The 17,906-nt window shown below is 37.4% G+C and overlaps 2 protein-coding genes across 3 annotated transcripts in view; both read left to right on the forward strand.

The window, feature by feature from the left end:
* LOC139143746 (protein PTHB1-like) overlaps positions 1 to 17,405 on the forward strand; it is a 28,613-nt gene extending 11,208 nt beyond the window's left edge. The window contains exons 12-23 of one of the 2 annotated variants that reach the window (XM_070714287.1): positions 284 to 319; positions 5,681 to 5,737; positions 6,662 to 6,764; positions 7,320 to 7,427; positions 8,009 to 8,149; positions 8,869 to 8,964; positions 9,356 to 9,528; positions 10,262 to 10,414; positions 11,184 to 11,366; positions 13,311 to 13,506; positions 14,084 to 14,338; positions 14,978 to 17,405. In XM_070714287.1, the coding sequence (XP_070570388.1) occupies positions 284 to 319; positions 5,681 to 5,737; positions 6,662 to 6,764; positions 7,320 to 7,427; positions 8,009 to 8,149; positions 8,869 to 8,964; positions 9,356 to 9,528; positions 10,262 to 10,414; positions 11,184 to 11,366; positions 13,311 to 13,506; positions 14,084 to 14,338; positions 14,978 to 15,144 (1,668 nt within the window). In that variant the 3' untranslated portion in view covers positions 15,145 to 17,405. The remainder of the gene's footprint in view (positions 1 to 283; positions 320 to 5,680; positions 5,738 to 6,661; positions 6,765 to 7,319; positions 7,428 to 8,008; positions 8,150 to 8,868; positions 8,965 to 9,355; positions 9,529 to 10,261; positions 10,415 to 11,183; positions 11,367 to 13,310; positions 13,507 to 14,083; positions 14,339 to 14,977) is intronic. The other variant, XM_070714288.1, reaches the window with a different exon arrangement.
* The window catches only part of LOC139143758 (puromycin-sensitive aminopeptidase-like), a 539,468-nt gene that overhangs the window by 280,542 nt on the left and 241,020 nt on the right, over positions 1 to 17,906 (forward strand). The gene's annotated exons all lie outside the window — the stretch shown is intronic.

Below are 17,906 nucleotides of genomic sequence, written 5' to 3' on the forward strand. Positions count from 1 at the left end.
GATGTGAAGTCTACTCCTAAAGAAGGAGAATCTGTTTCCCAGTGGCCGACCTTTGACCTTTGCGTAGTGTGCAGAAAACAATTGCTCATCTCATTTGCATAATATTGCTACTCATCTCATTTTTGCTAAGAAGGCACCTTATGCACAGGTAGTTGCCACTGCACCCAACATGCCTTGCTTTATTACCACATTCCCGAGCTCATGCAAAAGCAGAGTAATATACCCATGAGTGCTGCTTGTAGTCGCTTTCTGTGCATGACCGCTTCTGTTTTATTTTTCGAAGGTTTCCAAGTACTGTTCCACTCCTGATAATTCATGGGTAAGGTCAAAGGTTAACACCGATATTTGATGTGCCGTGCACTTTCCATTTTACCGTCGTAGCATAAAACGTCACCCACATGCTTTCCAGCTCAGGCCTCTCCACTCTTACAATTCACTCTTAATTGCACCGCAACCTTTCAAGTTTTAAAAATAATTCCATTAATACCTATGCACAATTGACCACAGCAAAATAAAGTTAGTTTCATTTGCCCAGAAGATCCTATCTTGATAAGCTTTTATTTGCAGGTTGTCATTTAAATAAATGATATTTGCTTCTGTGTTATTGTGTGAAAATTCATGCAGGATGCTCTCTTTCAGAGCAAAAACAAGTTTCCAAAAAAGTTTGGCTTAAAATTCATGTATTTATTCTTATGAAAGTGCTTAAAGTTGCCATTTACATACAAAATGTCATGTGGTAGTATATTTCCGCCTTCGCTTTGGTGAATTCATTCATACCTAAGCTATAGAAAAAAACAGGAGAGTATTAAATTGAAGGTACCATCAGTACATCTTAGAGACGACTTTCATTGTCAAAACAGCTGCTCATAAAGTTCAAGCACCCATGTTAGCACATTGTTGCATAGCATTATAAACATCGCTTCTGATTCTCAATTTGGTTATCCACTGAATATGCGTGATATCAAATGGCAGTGTAATATCATCCATTATCAATCTCTTCTAGATTTGCCATATTAATCATGCTAGTGTGGATTTCTGTCTGAACTTTGTAAAAGGTCAAATATGAGAAAATCGGCATAAGTTACTCATTTGCTTAGTGGAGGAAAAATCTGCTAGTTAACTGATGTTTGCATCCATTTAACTTTATCCCTATTTCTATATGTTACAACCCAAACTTGACAAAATCAATCACCTTAGACCAAAGGTCAGTGCTGAAAAAACCTGATAGTCAAAACTACACATACTTTTCCACAATATACAAGTGTTCCCCAGGTTTATCAGCAGACTAAAGGTGTATTAAAGGGGAGTTTTGTCACAAAGAGCAAGTGTGGGTGACATTTCTATGACTACATCTACAATATACTATGTCCTGTTTATTGTGGTGTTTACTCTAGCATTGCTGAGATGCACCATCACTGTATTTCACAATTGCATGATTCAAAAACAGTACTAACCATGGTTTTGATTTTGAAAAAAATACACATTTAAGTGTGACAGTCAAAGTGCATGTTTTTGACCTTAAATTAATCCACTGCAAGGGTGAGTCAATCCATATAGAATATAGCGGTGGTTGGGATCTACATCATTGTAAATCTAGCAATCCATCAAAGGGAATATCGACACGGTATGCTTTGATACACTAGACTGCAGGTTGCCATATTACCAATACTTGCTCACAGAGCACCCCTAGAATTCAGTTGTCATCAAGGCTTGCAGAATCACAAAGCAAGCACTCCACTGGTACAATCACACAATTGGAGGGTGTTTACTGATTCTCTGTTCACTGGATTTGCTCACCCTTGCTCAGTGTTTGATTTAAGAATGTGTTTCAGCGTGCTACAATTTATTGAAGGTTTCTCATTGTTGTCACATGCACAAAACACCGTATTTTTTCCAAGAATCTTTCTCTCTTGCAATTTCACTAAACATTTTCCTCGGCTTCCTTAGTGCATACATCTTGATCAGCTGTCAAATGCCAGAGTCACTGTACCTAATCATTGAAATGCTCGGGCTCATTTGATCTCAGTATTGCAATTAGGAAATTTTACTGGGCCATACTGGATGATATGAGATGTTTTTTGATAAAACAAACATTTTAGTATTTTAGTAGAAGAGAGTATATGATCTGTGGCAACAGGGTTCTCCACAAAGGGATTTTAAGGGGTAGGCCAGCCCCTCTGTTTTAGGAGTAATCCATTCATATGTTAATAACTACACAATAGAATGCAGTTTCATGACAAAAGAATATGCAAATTATTCATTGTTATGCAAATTGGTCACCCGTCTGTTTGCCAAGCTGTGGAGCACACTGGACAGGATACAAATAATACCCTACTTCATTATAAATGTGGAAGTGTACAAGTAGGAGCTTATTGAATGTTGTATCTCAAGGCTCAATCATTATGTAGATTTAATGGTAAAAATAATTTTTTTCTTTGACAAGATCTCTTTCTTTGTCTTAAGATACAAATTATTGATTCCATACCTTCTACTAGATGTTGCCTGAATGGCTGTATTTCTTGCAATGTTATGGAAAGAACAGATGTAAACTCTTTCGATATGTTACTTTCATAAGATGATATTGTTTGTTAAAGGAACTGGAAAGTCTTTACCTGCTAACAGGGGAATGACACATAATATTAATATTTGTTAGTTCAATATGTTGCATTCCCGCCAGGGTCAGCTGTATCCAACAGCAATGTGTCCCATTTAGTAATGTGCTTTGATCTGTGTCATGTCTTATTTCTCAATGGTTAACTGCTTCGTGTAATTCTTCACTGAATGTGACGTTTTGATGCATGTAACCTTTAAGCTTACTGATGGTTTTCCTACGTAAAGTGAGTTTGACATATGTAGTGTTCAACATCATTACATCTACTGTGACACACTCATGCACACACACACATACACACACATAATATACATTCAGATATCAGATACTTGCAAATACCCACATCATCGCATAAACCTTTTGCTTTGTTACCATATTTGCTAAATTTCTTTCATTTCTGCATGTTGTGCATGCTCGTCAGCGTTTTCCTATTGAGATCATTCGTCACCACCTGTCATCCATGTATGTGTTCATACCAACAGGACGTTCCTTTAGAATTCAGTGTTGACCTGACATCTAAACTTGGAAGACCCCAAACTGCGATTTATGATGATAGTGGGGTAATGTCCAGTGATGCTGTTCACAAAATTGTTTCCCGGCTTTTGCTACAGCTCTCTCACGCCCCACGCAGCTTGTTGTGTTACGATGGCAAAACACCCACTGCTGGCTGCTGTGTGGCGCTTACACATGCCACGTGCTTGTTATGCATTTTCAGTCAATGAGAAATTGAACTAATATGTGAGATAGTACGATATATGATTTTCTCGGAGGGACGGCTCATCATTGTCAGAGATGACTATTATGATAGAAAAGATTTCTGTATACATGTGGATATAATTTCTATTCAGTATTTTGTTATCTGTTCAAATGGGACAATAGCTGTAAACTGAAATGATATTTTCATTATATTTGCTCTGGAAAAACATATATATTCTTCTTCTCCATCAAGTATACCTTTATTAAAGTACAAAGTATCTTCTTTTCAAACAAAATGCATCGTATAAAGTATGTATACAATGTTATTGTTGATAAATAAAGTTAGTGGGAACTCAAATTCATTTGTCAAAAATAACATTGGATATGTGTTGTTGAACACTAGTCTACTTCAACATGATTTTAGGAGTAGAAGGAGAAAGTTCACTTTACAACCAGAACAAAAAAATAAATGAAAATAGAATCAAAATTTACAGCTAGTGCATCTTTCCAAAACCTCTACTTAGATTTTCTATTGCCAGGGCAATGTTACACCACTACAGTGTTACTATTCTCATGGAGATCACACTGACAGCACAGTTCTTCTCTTTGCTTCTGTAGCACCCTGTTTAAGGCCAAAAGATGTCACTCAGTGTCAGTAATGTTATCCTTTTCAAGGTCACACAGATGAGAGCTTTATATTTGTCATTTTTGCTGAAAATCTTTTTGTACAATGAAAAAAATATTGTTATACAGTGTTATGACTGTTAGAATTTCAAAGTTTATTTTCGAGGTCCAAAGGTTTCAAAATGAGAAGTCTTCTGTGACTTGTCTATTTGATGTTATGGCGTTGACCCATCCACCCCATTTATCCACTTCAGATGTCTGACTCCTCCATAGAAAACGATAGGACTATTGTCTCTATAGGACTCTGGTGCCACAATTTTGCTCCAAATACCGTACTCGTCCGAGTATAAGCCCCCGGTTCGGCAACACTAAACAGCGGTAAAACTAGGGGAGGGGCTTATACTCGAGCAACCCCAAGTTATCTGGCATGGACGCTTAATTTATGCTAATTTTATGCACGATTTTTTTCAACACCACTCGATCTTTCTATCGCTTTCAAAATCGACTTACACAACCAAAGAAATTGATTGTACAATCTCTGAATACAGAAGTGAAATTTTGGTGAAATTTCAGCGTCGGAAAAAACCCCAAACTTGAAACAAAGACGTCATGTATGCTGCTGATCAACAGTAATGTGAACAGGCATGCATTGCCCACACGGAAAGGCAACTCAATATTCCAATATCAAACTGTCTACATCTTGTGAAAACAACAACATAGCAGTGAAAATTGTAATAGTCACCAGGAAAAGTCTTCACAAATGAAAGGATAATTGCTTCAAACAAAAGAAACTGCATGTTTCAAGCATGAAAACATCGTGGCCGTGAGTGAAAATAAACAATGGCGGACGTGAGTGAGACTATTCTATTTAGGCGACGGGGGTGAGTAGGGTCAAAGAATCAAGATAGTACTGGAAAAACGTGTCATTTTCCTTACGATATTGTCAAGGGAACTCCAGTTTCCCATTGCTTTAACATCTTTTAATGGTTTCTTTATTATCTAAAATTAATTTTACCAAGTCAAATGACCAAATATACTCTCCTAACCTTTCTGTATTTGAGTTACACTAGGGTAGGGGCTTATACACGGATGTAATGCATTTTCTAAAATCCTCTAAAATCAGTAGGGGGGGGGGGGGGGCTTAAACATGAGCAGGGGCTTATACTCGGACGAGTACGGTAGTTTAAATCTGTGGAATGATCATACACTTGACACCAGATTCCACTCAGTCTGTCAGTTTTCACAAGCAAATCAAAGAGTATTTGAACTCTTTCATTAGTCCATACTTGCAGCGTTCTCTATATTTTCTTCAATCAATTGAAGATTGAGCATCCAGGACATTGAAGAGTTATCATATTATGTACTTCAGCCGCACACAATTGGCTTTTATTGTTTTTTTGCTTTGCTTTGTTTGTCTTTCACTTTCCACAACAAAGCCAACATAAAGGATGTGTTCCCACTTCATGAAGGTTAATGATATGCCCTTCCCATCCAGTCAATAACCATAGAAACAAGCGATGCGAAAAACAGTGGGTTCTGGCTAGACATAGAAATATTATTACAGACATATTTGCTAATTTTACCTATCTATTTATGTAAACATGTAAGAATGAACTCATCAACAGATTAATATATTAATTTGTAAAAATTCTGTGGTGATAGAAAATGATATAGTTTGAGGTGTTGAGTCAGAGTGAAATGGCTACAGAATAGTTTGTGACTCATCTGTGTGTTTGTTTGTTATTTCAGCAAGCCAATAATGTTGAGATAGAAGGGGAAGACTCTGTCCCTTCAGTTACTGTAAAGGTCAGTAGGAGTTGCACTTCTTTCTTCAATTTAGTTATTGTTCACTATCAGAGCTTTCTCCTTCGCCGAAATGAAAAGCAGAAAAAATTATGATGGAGTTCGTAAGATCATAGAACCATTATTCATATAATCTATGGTGCAAACAATATTCAGATGCTTAAAGTCCCTCATGAGTACAGTACCGATTAAAGACAGGCAGGTCGCAGCTTTGTATTGAAAGTTGATTTTCATTATTTCTTTCATACTCAGCCAAGTATAACCTACTTCAGCAACACAAAACTGCAGTTATATTAGGGGGGCTTATATACTCCCACAGCAACTTTCCTGCCACATAGGCCTAATTTATGTAAAAAATAATTTTGGCAACTGTAAAGATCCATTGCACTCTCCTAATCCTTCCATATTTGAGCTAGACTAGGGTAGGGGCTCATACACAGATATACAACATTTTCAAAAATCCTGTCGGAGTAGTGGAGAGGCTTATACATGAGTAAGGGGTTAAACTTGGATGAGTAAGGTGTATTTTGTAGGACTGGATACTATTTATCAATTCTTATTTTCTCTCACCAGCCAAAGCCATCTTTTGATACAAATGCTTTATAAGACAATTTGGAATTGCAACATCCATTGTGGTATTGTCATCTTTGTTCAAGTCTTGCTGGTCCTATTGTGAAAATCTCTAGAAAATTTCAACACCAGAAACGTGTTGGCACTTATGAAATATAATGTTTCTATTCATACCATGACTACGAAATGTAGCCCTTTGAAAACAGTTTAAAATATGTTTTTTACAAATGGACATCATTTCAAAGTGAAAGTGAAACTTGAATAAACTGTATTGTAGAGACAGAAATAGTGAATGAGAGATTTGTTGTGTCATTGATGTTAACCTTGACTTTGTGTGGCTTTTTTATCTGATCACAGATAACACTGAAGAGCAAACTGGCCTTACAGAATGTGAGGTTGTCTGTCTTCTCACCATTCCCCATAGCTGTCAATCAAGATACATTTACATATTCTATGATAGGTAGGTGACCAATCTGCCCATGCTATTCAATCTGTGGATTACTTTGATTGGCCAGTAATATGACAACAGTTGTCATGACAACACATGTCATGTAAACACTCAAACTCACCATGAGTTCTACTGTACACGCCTTCATGGGCTATACTGTCTACAGATATCTACAGAACATGTTATCAATATAGCTTTTTGAGTACCTTAAACTGCCAACAGACAAGTGTCCACAGATTGTTCTATATTCTCAAGTCTGTACTGCTTCTAAAGCAAAATAATGCTTTCATCATATGTGCTGGGGCAGTGTTTGTCTGTGAATATGTCTGATATTGGCATTTCTGGCATCAACCTGTTCTCCCCCATCCCCTGTGGATAGATCCACAACCACAATTGATAACAGTGGGTTTGGGGCCAAAAATGTGGTGAAAGGGTAAAGGAAGGGACAAAGTCCATTCGTTTGGCTCCAGATTTACATTTGGAATGAAGCATGATTTTGGCAGGTGTTAATGTGTGGTGTATATCAAGTGAGATGTCATGACATCATTGTTGTGTTGTATATTTCAGGTGACATGTCAAGTCCATCACAACCGTTGGTGTCATTTTTCCAAAGAGGCAGTTGTATACCATCCTCTCTGACCGCCGAGGCTTCAGCTACTTACTCAACTCCATCTGGTAAGCTGACAAATCATTGATGCCAGGCATTGATTTAGATAGACAGAATGTCTTGATGTTTTCAAACATCCCTGCGACTAGTCAGTGTGACACCTTCAAGAGTCAAAGTTACCAACAGACTTGTTGACATCAACAGAGAATGCATCAATATTAAAAAGTATATACAGAAATATTAAATGTGGTGAAGTGTGAATGCCATATGTTGATGCAATCATTTGCAAGTTTGTCAGAAGGTGCTGCTCCCTTCAAGCCAACCAGCAACATTTCAAAAGTCAAAAAACACAAACGCAGTGCAAAGTGGAAGCTGAAACTTGCCGGATTTGAAGCTTGCTGATTTACCTACATTCCTAGACGAAGATCGGATCACAAAATTCATAATTACAAGTCAACACCACCACCTGTGGTTGTTGGCAACATCTGCTTTCTGATTCTAAAAGTTCATGCAGGAATCTGACATTCCCACAATAATTCCTTCGCTGGAAAACAAGTTCATATTCAACCATACTGCAGTGTATGCTTTCATTAGATGAACTTTGACCTTGACTAAAGATACGTTTGTTGGTTGTCTATTTTCTCCACAGGTGCACCCAGGATAGCACAGACAAGGTTTGATCTGCCATTACAGCTTGTATTCAGACCATGTCTACCAGTGAAGAATGCAACACACAAGATAACCATCGACACCAACAAACCTCCTGTCAACCTAAATGATATCTTTCCAGGTAATGTGGAGACATGATGCACGAAGCGTTTTTCAATAGATTTCATTCAATCAAAGTATGAAAGAAAAACCAAGAGGTTTGATCATGATTCTATCAATGGAAAATTTGTACACATTTCCTCTGTTTGATGTTTTCCCTGCTATGTTCATGGATCACTGTCAGATCAAGTTTGATAAAACCAGTAGAGCACAGTATGCTGCATAAAAATGATAAGGTATTTTGACAGACCTACACATATGAATAGGATTTTCATTTACTTGTCTTGCTAAAAACATACTTAACCCTTTGAGTGCCAAAGACAATTTTTGTCATCTTTATAAAATACAACACAGATAATTTTTTTAGTTCCAGACTATTTTTTTTTCAGATTTCACAAAATTTAATCGAAAACTGTAACCAATAAAAAGTTATGTCCATTTGGTTAAAAACTATCAAACAATTGCAGAAAAATTCATAAAATTTGAAAACAGATCACACAAAAATTTTGGTGGGAAAAATTACAGCACTCAAAGGATTAAGTATGGCGATATTTAGTGATTTGATTTGATAATTGATAGTGTATGCCATAAGAGAATGTGTCACAGTCATCTCTTACATACCTTGATTTTTATTCTGATTTTGATTAAATGGAGCTGAAGAGAATAAAGAATTTAATTTCAGTAGTCTCAGAGAGTCTGTTTTTCACCATTGACATTGATCTTTTTGACCTTCTATTGAAGAACTACTCGGTGAGAATGCAGGTGGTCCTGGCAACGCTCTTGGTTTTCAATTATTCTGTGGTCCCAAGGTCACTGTGCTGGCGTCCAAAACATCCCGTAAGTTGAAAATCTGTTCATTTTCATAGACACTAATTCTCTGCACAGAACTGAATGAACACCACATCCAAGTCCAACTTTCAGACAACTTCTGGAATTTTACATGTTAGAAATGCAGTAACTGTACAATTCTAAGGGCTGCACGTAATCTCCTACTGTCATTTATTGTAAACTGTACAGACTTCCTGAATCTTCCCTGATAGTGTTTTGCCCATCTACACCTTCAGCTATGACACGTTTCAATTGAGAGTGCTGATCAAAATTTGTTGCAATGTTGGTCAAGTAGTGAAGACAATATGACTGCACCTGAAAAATATGAATTATTTTGACGCTGTATACTACTGATCTGAGCTTCACATGCAGTAAATCTCTTCTTTTGGTGTTTTTTCAGAGCGTTATAGGTTACAAAGTGATGTACTAGAAGCCATGTGGTTGGTGGTCAAGGCGTTCATTGAACGTCTCAATGCCTACCATCAGAGCATCGGTGTGTCTGGTTTCAAGTGTTCGTTTCAAGGTGCAATGCCGTTACAAGAGTTTTTTGATATTATTGATATGCATTACGAAGTAAGTGAATCTTATCTGCTGAATTACTTTACTGTATCTTGTTTGTGCCCTGTCGGCCAGCTTTTAAATTTTTGAACATCCGTCCTCACTCAAGACACCTAAAAACAACATAACCTTCTCATGGATGTCATCGCAAAACTGCCGAATCATACAAGTTTCCGTTTTACCATCGAAAAAAAAGGAGTCAAGCCGTGTACCTAAAGTAATTTGACTGTGGTACAACCTTGTTACATCAAACTATAGGGTTGAGCCAAAAGGTGCTCATGGAAAGGTTGAATACAGTTGAGAAGCAGACAGACTACCATACTGAACTTGCAGGAGGTGGTTGAATCTGCTCAGTCATATTGCAAGTATTCATTGCTGAATCTTGGACCTTGTTTTTCAGAAAGAATGAATGGTGGGCACATTTACTAGGGCTCCCTTTTGTACATAAGTGAAATCCTATTAGAAAACAGCATCCATGTAACTTTACAGCCCAAGCTATGTACCCGTGTTTGCAAATCTTGGTAGAATCACTGGGCAAGTTGTGAGCGAAAAATGAAAGTTTGTAAAAGAGACCAAGATCACCATACTTTGAATGTAATTTGACTCCTATGACAGCTTATCAAATTTTTTTCTAGTAACTTCAATATTTCAGTGAAAAACTGTCAGAGCCCTACTCTCAACTTTCCCATGTTGTAAGATATCAAAATTCTTTTCCAGATGTTTTATGGAATATTGATTTTTTTTTCAGCTGCGGATGAATGCGGAGAGATACAAAGAATTACTTACTCAAAGAGCACAACAATTCCGAGCCATACAGAGAAGACTACTGACAAGATTTAAAGACAAGACACCAGCTCCATTACAGAACTTAGATACTTTGTTGGACGGTACTTACAGACAGGTAAGACTTTCGCAATGAAGTGCGCCCTCACAGTCCGTGACCTGCAGTCTCAACACAACCATAACTTGATACATTGCCTGTTGTCTGCCTTATTGGTCTTAATGCAAAAGATAATTGCCATGAAGAAATGCAACTTAATCAGTACTTTGCTTTTTATCATCAAACTTTATGCCTTGTTACAATACAGTTACATTTACAAGACTCCGATTTGCTCGCTTAATTACATAACTGCTTGTATAGTTATCATGCAAAATATGATAGTTCTGAATTATCACTTATAGCTGGCACAGACATTGTGTTTCATATTCTTCAGTGGTAGATCTCAGATCCCATTCTGAGAATTCAGTTAGCCTTGCTGATGTGTTGTGTTCAGTTACTTTGTGTTTAATCTCACCTTGTGGAGTTCAGTTTATTTGGGCGACAGATCTTCGCGACACATTATAGATGGCAGGGACAACTCTGTGACTCAGTCTGTAATGACTCGAACCTGATGCAGTCGTAAAGTGTCACACAGGGACCTCTAGAAGTTTAAAAGTGCAGACCTAAAATTTATAATAGGGGCAATTTTAGTATGTTAGTAGAAAGTTGGGCCTGAAAATGTTACAGAACAACTATGGTACTTTCGTCATATCATTCACTGACGTCATACAAAAGTGCACAGACATTAATAGACTGGCGTCAACTTTGTGATTAGCAATGTATAGTACCATATTGTGCATGTACCGACAGCCCCTCAATCTCACTTCCTCATAATTGTATGTTTCTGTAGATCCTTGCCCTGGCAGAAGCTATTGAGGAAAATCGACAGAAGTTGGTGACGTGCAGCGTGAGTCTGAGCGCATCTACCAAGATAATCACCAAGTTGATTTCATTAGCTCATGGACTTAGTGCCAAAGAGTGTAGAGTATTGGAATCTGCTCTCTCACCAAACGTCACTGTAGATGGTCAGCAGGTCAGTCTCCTAATCTTTATGTTGCTCACCACAGAGGTATAAGGTAGAATGTGCCTCGGAGACATTTATTTGGACTTCAAACTTTTACAATACTTTTTTGGTCTACCATATTTGAGGGTTCATTTTGAAGCATATTGAGTAACTTAAATTTTCACCAAACAGTGTGGCCTGACTGGCAAGTTCGGAAGTTTTTTTACTAATTCCATGATAATAACAGTCATGACTTTTATTGACATTTGACTAAAAAGACTTCTTAACTTGCAGTAAGGCCACGCTGTTCTTTCCTAACATCTCAATGGATTTCCATGTTGGCCCTTCTCTGGTTCAAGCTCTGTTTGTATACATGGTCTCACCAGTGAAACTGATAGCTGCTGATAAGATAATAAAGCAGTTTCCAGCAGACAGCTTGCTGAGTACATGTTGTTTCAGTCTGTCAGATGTTGCCACAAAGTAATGATATTTAAGGTAGAACGCACCTCAGGGACAGACATTTGGACTCTCAAACTTTTACAATTCTCTTCTGATATCTCACATGTAGGGGTTCGTTTTAAAGCTCTTGGTGAGAGAAAACTTTTCACCGGCTTAGTTTTTCGAAATTCGAAAATTTTTATTTTTCTCCATAGAGTTAGCACACGGATAGCGGCCATTTTGAATTTCTAATATTTGTAAATCTTGGGTAATTTGTTTCTATAGTACCAAAATTTGCACGGTGACCCCCTATTTTTAGCTCATATTTGGTTTTATATATAAATACCAAAAAGAGCTTATATGATGAGTCTGAGTGGCGTCTGTGTCTGTATATTTGTGGGTATGTGCGGATGTATGTCCGTCACACACAAAGGCTCCCATACCGCCAAAGCTACCGTCTCAGTATTTGGTGTACAGGTAGATGTAGGGGTTGAGATGTGAATTTGTTCAAATGAACACATCAGTGTCAAAAATGTGCAAATGAGGTAAGAAAAAGGGAAATTCTGCAAATGTTCAGGAGTGTTGGCATGCCAGCATGCTACTCCACTGAGCTTGAGTCATTTCCTGTCATTGTTTATGAACTGTTACATATTAACAGACCTGCTCAAACTAAGGGATGGACCATTAGATCTTGGGAGGGGGTGGTCACAATGAAATTGTGAACATTTTTCTACAATTGTAAATTTCTAAAAAAAAATTTTTCAAATAAGAAAAGCTGTGCTAATTTTTTTTTCTGAGTAAATTTTCAGATTTATAATTTATTTTAGTTCGACGCTGTCTGAGGATACAATGTACATCCATATCACTAGCGCAAATAAGATTGTGTGCTGTAACTACAACATACATATGGCCCAGTGATTTATATTGCTGATAGATTTCGCGAAATGTTGCAGGTCATCTTTTGACAAGCTGAGAAGCTGTTTGCAAAAAAAGTGGTGAAATTTCAATATTTGTGTTTTTAGGACAATTTTTGCCCTTTTTTGATCAAAACATCTATTTCTCTGTAGCAGCGTGTCAACTTTTGTCAACTTGTTTTTCTGGTTTAAATATTTCTTGTATTTTTTCTGGTTGTACTGTGCAGAAATCATTGTCATAACATGGAAAATAGAATTTTCCTGCACATTAATTGTTGATTTTTGGTACCCATACTGGTATGTTCCAATTCTGATCAAATGTGAGCGACACCGTATAATTGCGGTATTTTTATTCTTGATTTTGAAAGAGAATGGTTGAAAGATTCTTGAGGAAAGTAAGAGCAAAAGTTTAAGTCTTTCACTTTCGAGTTGCATACTACCTTAAGTCCGAGAGGGAAAATTTGGCAACGAAGTACCAAACCTAATCTAGTAATTAACAAACATAGAGCTTTACCTCAGCGTCAAAATCTTTGCAAGCATCTCTGTAAATATTATGATGTACAATATGTACAACATGTACAGCATTACAATTATAATCTGTATGCTTTTTTCAACTCCTCAGGGCTGGGAGGAGGCTACGGACACTGCTGTGACCCATCTGTTGAGAACCTGCCTTGCCAAGACAACCAAGGACCAAACCATCAACCCAGCACCTCTACAGCTGCCTAGGGAGACGACCAAACTGAAGAAGCACATCACGCTGATCATTGATAGGCTCAGTAAAGGTGGAAAGCTGGTCATTGAAGGGATGCCTGATGGTAAGTTTGTGTTATCAAATCAACAGTGTATTCTTGTATGTTACACCACTTCCACCACTGAACTTTGGTAAATCTACATTTTTTTTTTAATTACTTGTTTTCAACTTACTTTAAAGGCATAGTCTTTGTTACCCAGACTGCTCTGTGGGGCTCTCATCTGGCTGCCCCAACACAGTCTGGGGAAATCTCATTCAAAAATCTCCCAGCTAGATGGCACGATGCAGACAAGAATGATGCATCCTGGGAACAACTGATCCATGTTGTAAATATTATGTTTTGTGACAAAGTAACAAAAAATATAGCTTTAAGCTTATGTAGAAATGGTTTTGAAAGTTCCCCTTTAGCAATGAGTGTGAACTATTATCATGGAAAATTTTAGCACTAGAAAAACAAATTACCTAATATTTAACAACATTTCAAATTTCAAAACTTTCATGTGACATTTTATTGTTTGCAATATTTTATTGAATGCTGATTAACTCTTTGATCATGCAACACACTTAGATTTTATGACAAAAGTTTTTTCTTGTGTCTTTGTACGAAGTAACGATACCATTCCAATGTTCATCTCCTACAGAACCAGAGATCAAAACCAAACTTCACATTCCGCCCAGACAAAGCAGTTCCCAGATTCCGGCACAAGCTCCACTGGAATCACCAAGAGACATGGGAATGACACCCAGGAACAAACCACAAGCAGCAGAACCACCAGCTGCACCACCACCATCCACAATTCCACCTGTCCCAGACAAGGGACCACTAGGAGACCTGCCACCACTGGCCACGAAGAGTTCTTCGTCATTACCGCCACTCACAAATAACCTTAGTTCAGGTATGATAGAGTTTGTGACAATCAGTCGTTACAGATGAGAAAAAGCGTGTGCATGAAAACAAAAATACCTACATGTGACTTTTAACCCCGTGACTAACACAATATAGTAAAATTGTTGAACCAAACATACTGTGAACCCAGATGATCTTGCTGGAATTTCTAGCTGTCAAGGTATAGAGTAATTCAGTATGGAGCTGGAAATTTGCAACAATCAAGGCAGTGGAGGTGTTAAGGCTTTCCTTCTCTTCTCAACAAAAACATTCGTTTTGTGAGTTCCAAGTCCAACAAGGGCAACACATGAACTCATACGTTTTCAGCCCATACATGCCTCGTTGCACAGACATGATATTAACCCATCATGATGTAATAAAAAAAACCAATGCAACAATATTGTGAAAGAATATGTACTAAAATGTCTCCACTATATTTACTCAAGCCAACTACTGCTAGGAGAAGAAATATATGCCATATCCTGCCTAAAAAATCATCAACATGTAAGATTACTATGTAATACAATTCTACAATAATACATTGTAGTAATATTCAAATCCAGGCTGCTATCAGTAACATATAGTCACTCAAATTCTTATTAGTGCTGAATAAAATATGAACTTTTTTCCTGATTTTGAACATGCATAGGTTTAACAGCTTTGGCATCGAAATCATCTCTTCCGGAGCTGAAAACTCGGAGCAGTGGGAATCTGCCTGTTCCAGACCTGGATGAACTGACGGGGTCAAACAGCGGCGGTCTACGAAACGGTATGGAGTCTCAGGAAACAGCAAATTTTTATGACATGGCCACATAATCACGTTGTTACCATGGAAACTGCCTTGCGAGAGGCGGCCTGCTGTGCAATACTTACAGCATCAAGAAAATGAGAAAGTGAAATTTCAGTGACGCACTACTAGTTCCCTGCTCCGTTCCTTCCAAAACGTGTTCTTCCTAACACAAAAGTCCAATCTTGATTTCCCTATCACTTACTTTTAGTACAAATATCTTTTCTCACAAGACAGCCCTCTACAGTTTGCCTTGTGTGATTATTTTGTTTCTTTAGTTTTTCTTTGCATACATTTCTTGCAATATTTCAATGGGGAGAACCTGAGAAGTAAGAGCAGGGGTACAACATGAAAGTATATTGTACCAAAAGATTAAGTTTCCGAACAAATCGGACATTTTCATTTTTTTTTTTTGCCTTTTTGTAGGGTTGATAATGACTTTGGCATTTAAACGCCCAAATAAGAAAAGATTTTCACATTTTTTCTTTTTTCATGAAGTTCCAACTGTAGACAGGCATTTGTATCATTCAGAAGAAAAAACAGAGTAAGCTGCTAGTATGAGTAGTAACAACCCAGTCATCCTCAGATAACATCAGGACATCTCAAATTACAACCTAGACTCTCAGATAACACCCTAGACATCTTCAGATAACAACCCTGATACCCTTAAGTAATAACCCAGACATCCTCAGACAGCAACCCAGATCACAACCCAGAGAGCCTCAGATAATAATTCAGAGAGCCTCAGATAGCAACCCAGACAGCTACAGATAACAATCTAGACAGCCACAGATAACAACCTAGGCAGCCTCAGATAACAACCTAGACAGCAACAGATAACAACCTAGGCAGCTCAGATAGCAACCCAGACAGCAACAGATAACAACCTAGACAGCCTCAGATAACAACCTAGGCAGCCTCAGATAGCAACCCAGGCAGCAACAGATAACAACCTAGACAGCCTCAGATAACAACCTAGGCAGCCTCGGATAGCAACCCAGGCAGCAACAAATAACAACCTAGGGAGCCTAAGCTAAGATAACAACCCAGACAGCCTCAGAATTCACAATCTTGCAGTCAAGATGCATTATATTCTGGATTCCATCATACAGCAATTCTATCATATCCCTGGAAATAAAAAAACAAATGCTTAAACAGGGACTGGCAGTTGCCATGGAAACAGTGCCTGACAAAGTCAAAAAGTCTAAAGATTTCATAGGAGCAGTTTAAATCTTGATACAATTTTTGTAACAAATACGTGGGATACTCCTTATCAATAAATGAAAAGTACAAAAGAGTAATTTAATCTTGAGCGTACTCGGAGAAAATATTGAATGCTGCGTTTGATTTTATAATTCTAATAAATTGTGTACATAACTTGATCTGTCATTTGACGAGAGCAGATTGCCAATGTGTTAACCGTCCTGTACTTTCAAAGAGTGGTGGGAACTTCATGACCTTGAACCAGTGTGATGTTGAGTATCAAGAGTATATGCAGCACAATGCTGCCTTGCTTGAGAACTTTTCAAGTTCATATACCAGTGCACAGACAAACACAGACTGCATTTCATGTTTGGTTCTGAAAGATCAGGGAGTGATAATGTGTGCAATGTAGAATCTGCAGTTACTCTACCATTTTTTTTATGTAGTACCCATTTCCTTCTATGTCAGTTCCACAGTAAACAGTAAAGTTGTATCAAACGCTGGAGGTGAAAAATGTAAAGATTTGTACATACACCCCAGTATAAGGATGTACAATACATCATAACAAATGTGTGATAATTGCTGAGAGCAAAACTGAAAACTGTTGTCTTGCCTTGTATTACATGCTGGTTTTGAATCTTTTTTATGTAACTGTACTTTTTGCACAATATTTAACTTATTTCACCTCTTCTCTTTCTCAATTGTCACGTATGAGTCAGATTCAGATTCATTTCAGATTCCAGAGTGTACTGTGTAATTCCAGTGGAGGTTATTTCAAATATCTAAAAAAAACGATGATTTGCATATTAATGTGCAAAAGATAATTATATTGATTGTAAATGTCAGAATAGTTTATTTTGAAAAAAGGTCGTATAATTATAATGCCTAATTGTTTTACTTACAACATAGCCTTGTTATAAAGCTTTTCTCAATTGTTTCTTAATTTGATGTTTTATATGGAGTGTGTTACCAAGGTAACATGGAAATTATAGCTGTAAATACTATACATATTATCTTCTGGGGCATTTGTGTCAAAGGGATATTTGTGTTGTGACATGGGACCGCTGTTTTGTACAAAGCTAGATTTAAAAAAAACAAACATTTTTTCGTGTGTTCATACTAGTACATTAGTAATGACCCGGCCACACGATACTGGTCTTTTGATGTTGATGTAGACTTGCTACAGTATAAGAAGAGTTTATAAATCAGAGTTGGATATTCTAAAAAATGCCATGACAAGGATATACTTTCTCGTCTTTATCATTCCCTTTTTTCAGAGCAATTTCATACTGTGTTTGCCAATGCTTTGAGTTGATAAGGCACTGTCTGACCTTGTACTCAGACTGCGAAATTTACAACCATGTATTTGATTGTGAAAAGTTAGTGTTGAAACATTTTAAGTTCTTTTGTATGTTTTGCTAAGAATGTCAGGGATGCATAAGTACATGACAAGGCTGATTATATATTTCACTAAGATAGAAATATTTTCCATATTTTCTCGGTGAACTGTCCAAGATTTACTGGCATGTAAATGAATATACATCTTCAGGCTCAATTATGCATTCTGTGGTATGTAGATGTAACACAC

Source organism: Ptychodera flava, chromosome 11 (assembly GCF_041260155.1).
Source record: "Ptychodera flava strain L36383 chromosome 11, AS_Pfla_20210202, whole genome shotgun sequence".
Taxonomy (NCBI): domain Eukaryota; kingdom Metazoa; phylum Hemichordata; class Enteropneusta; family Ptychoderidae; genus Ptychodera; species Ptychodera flava.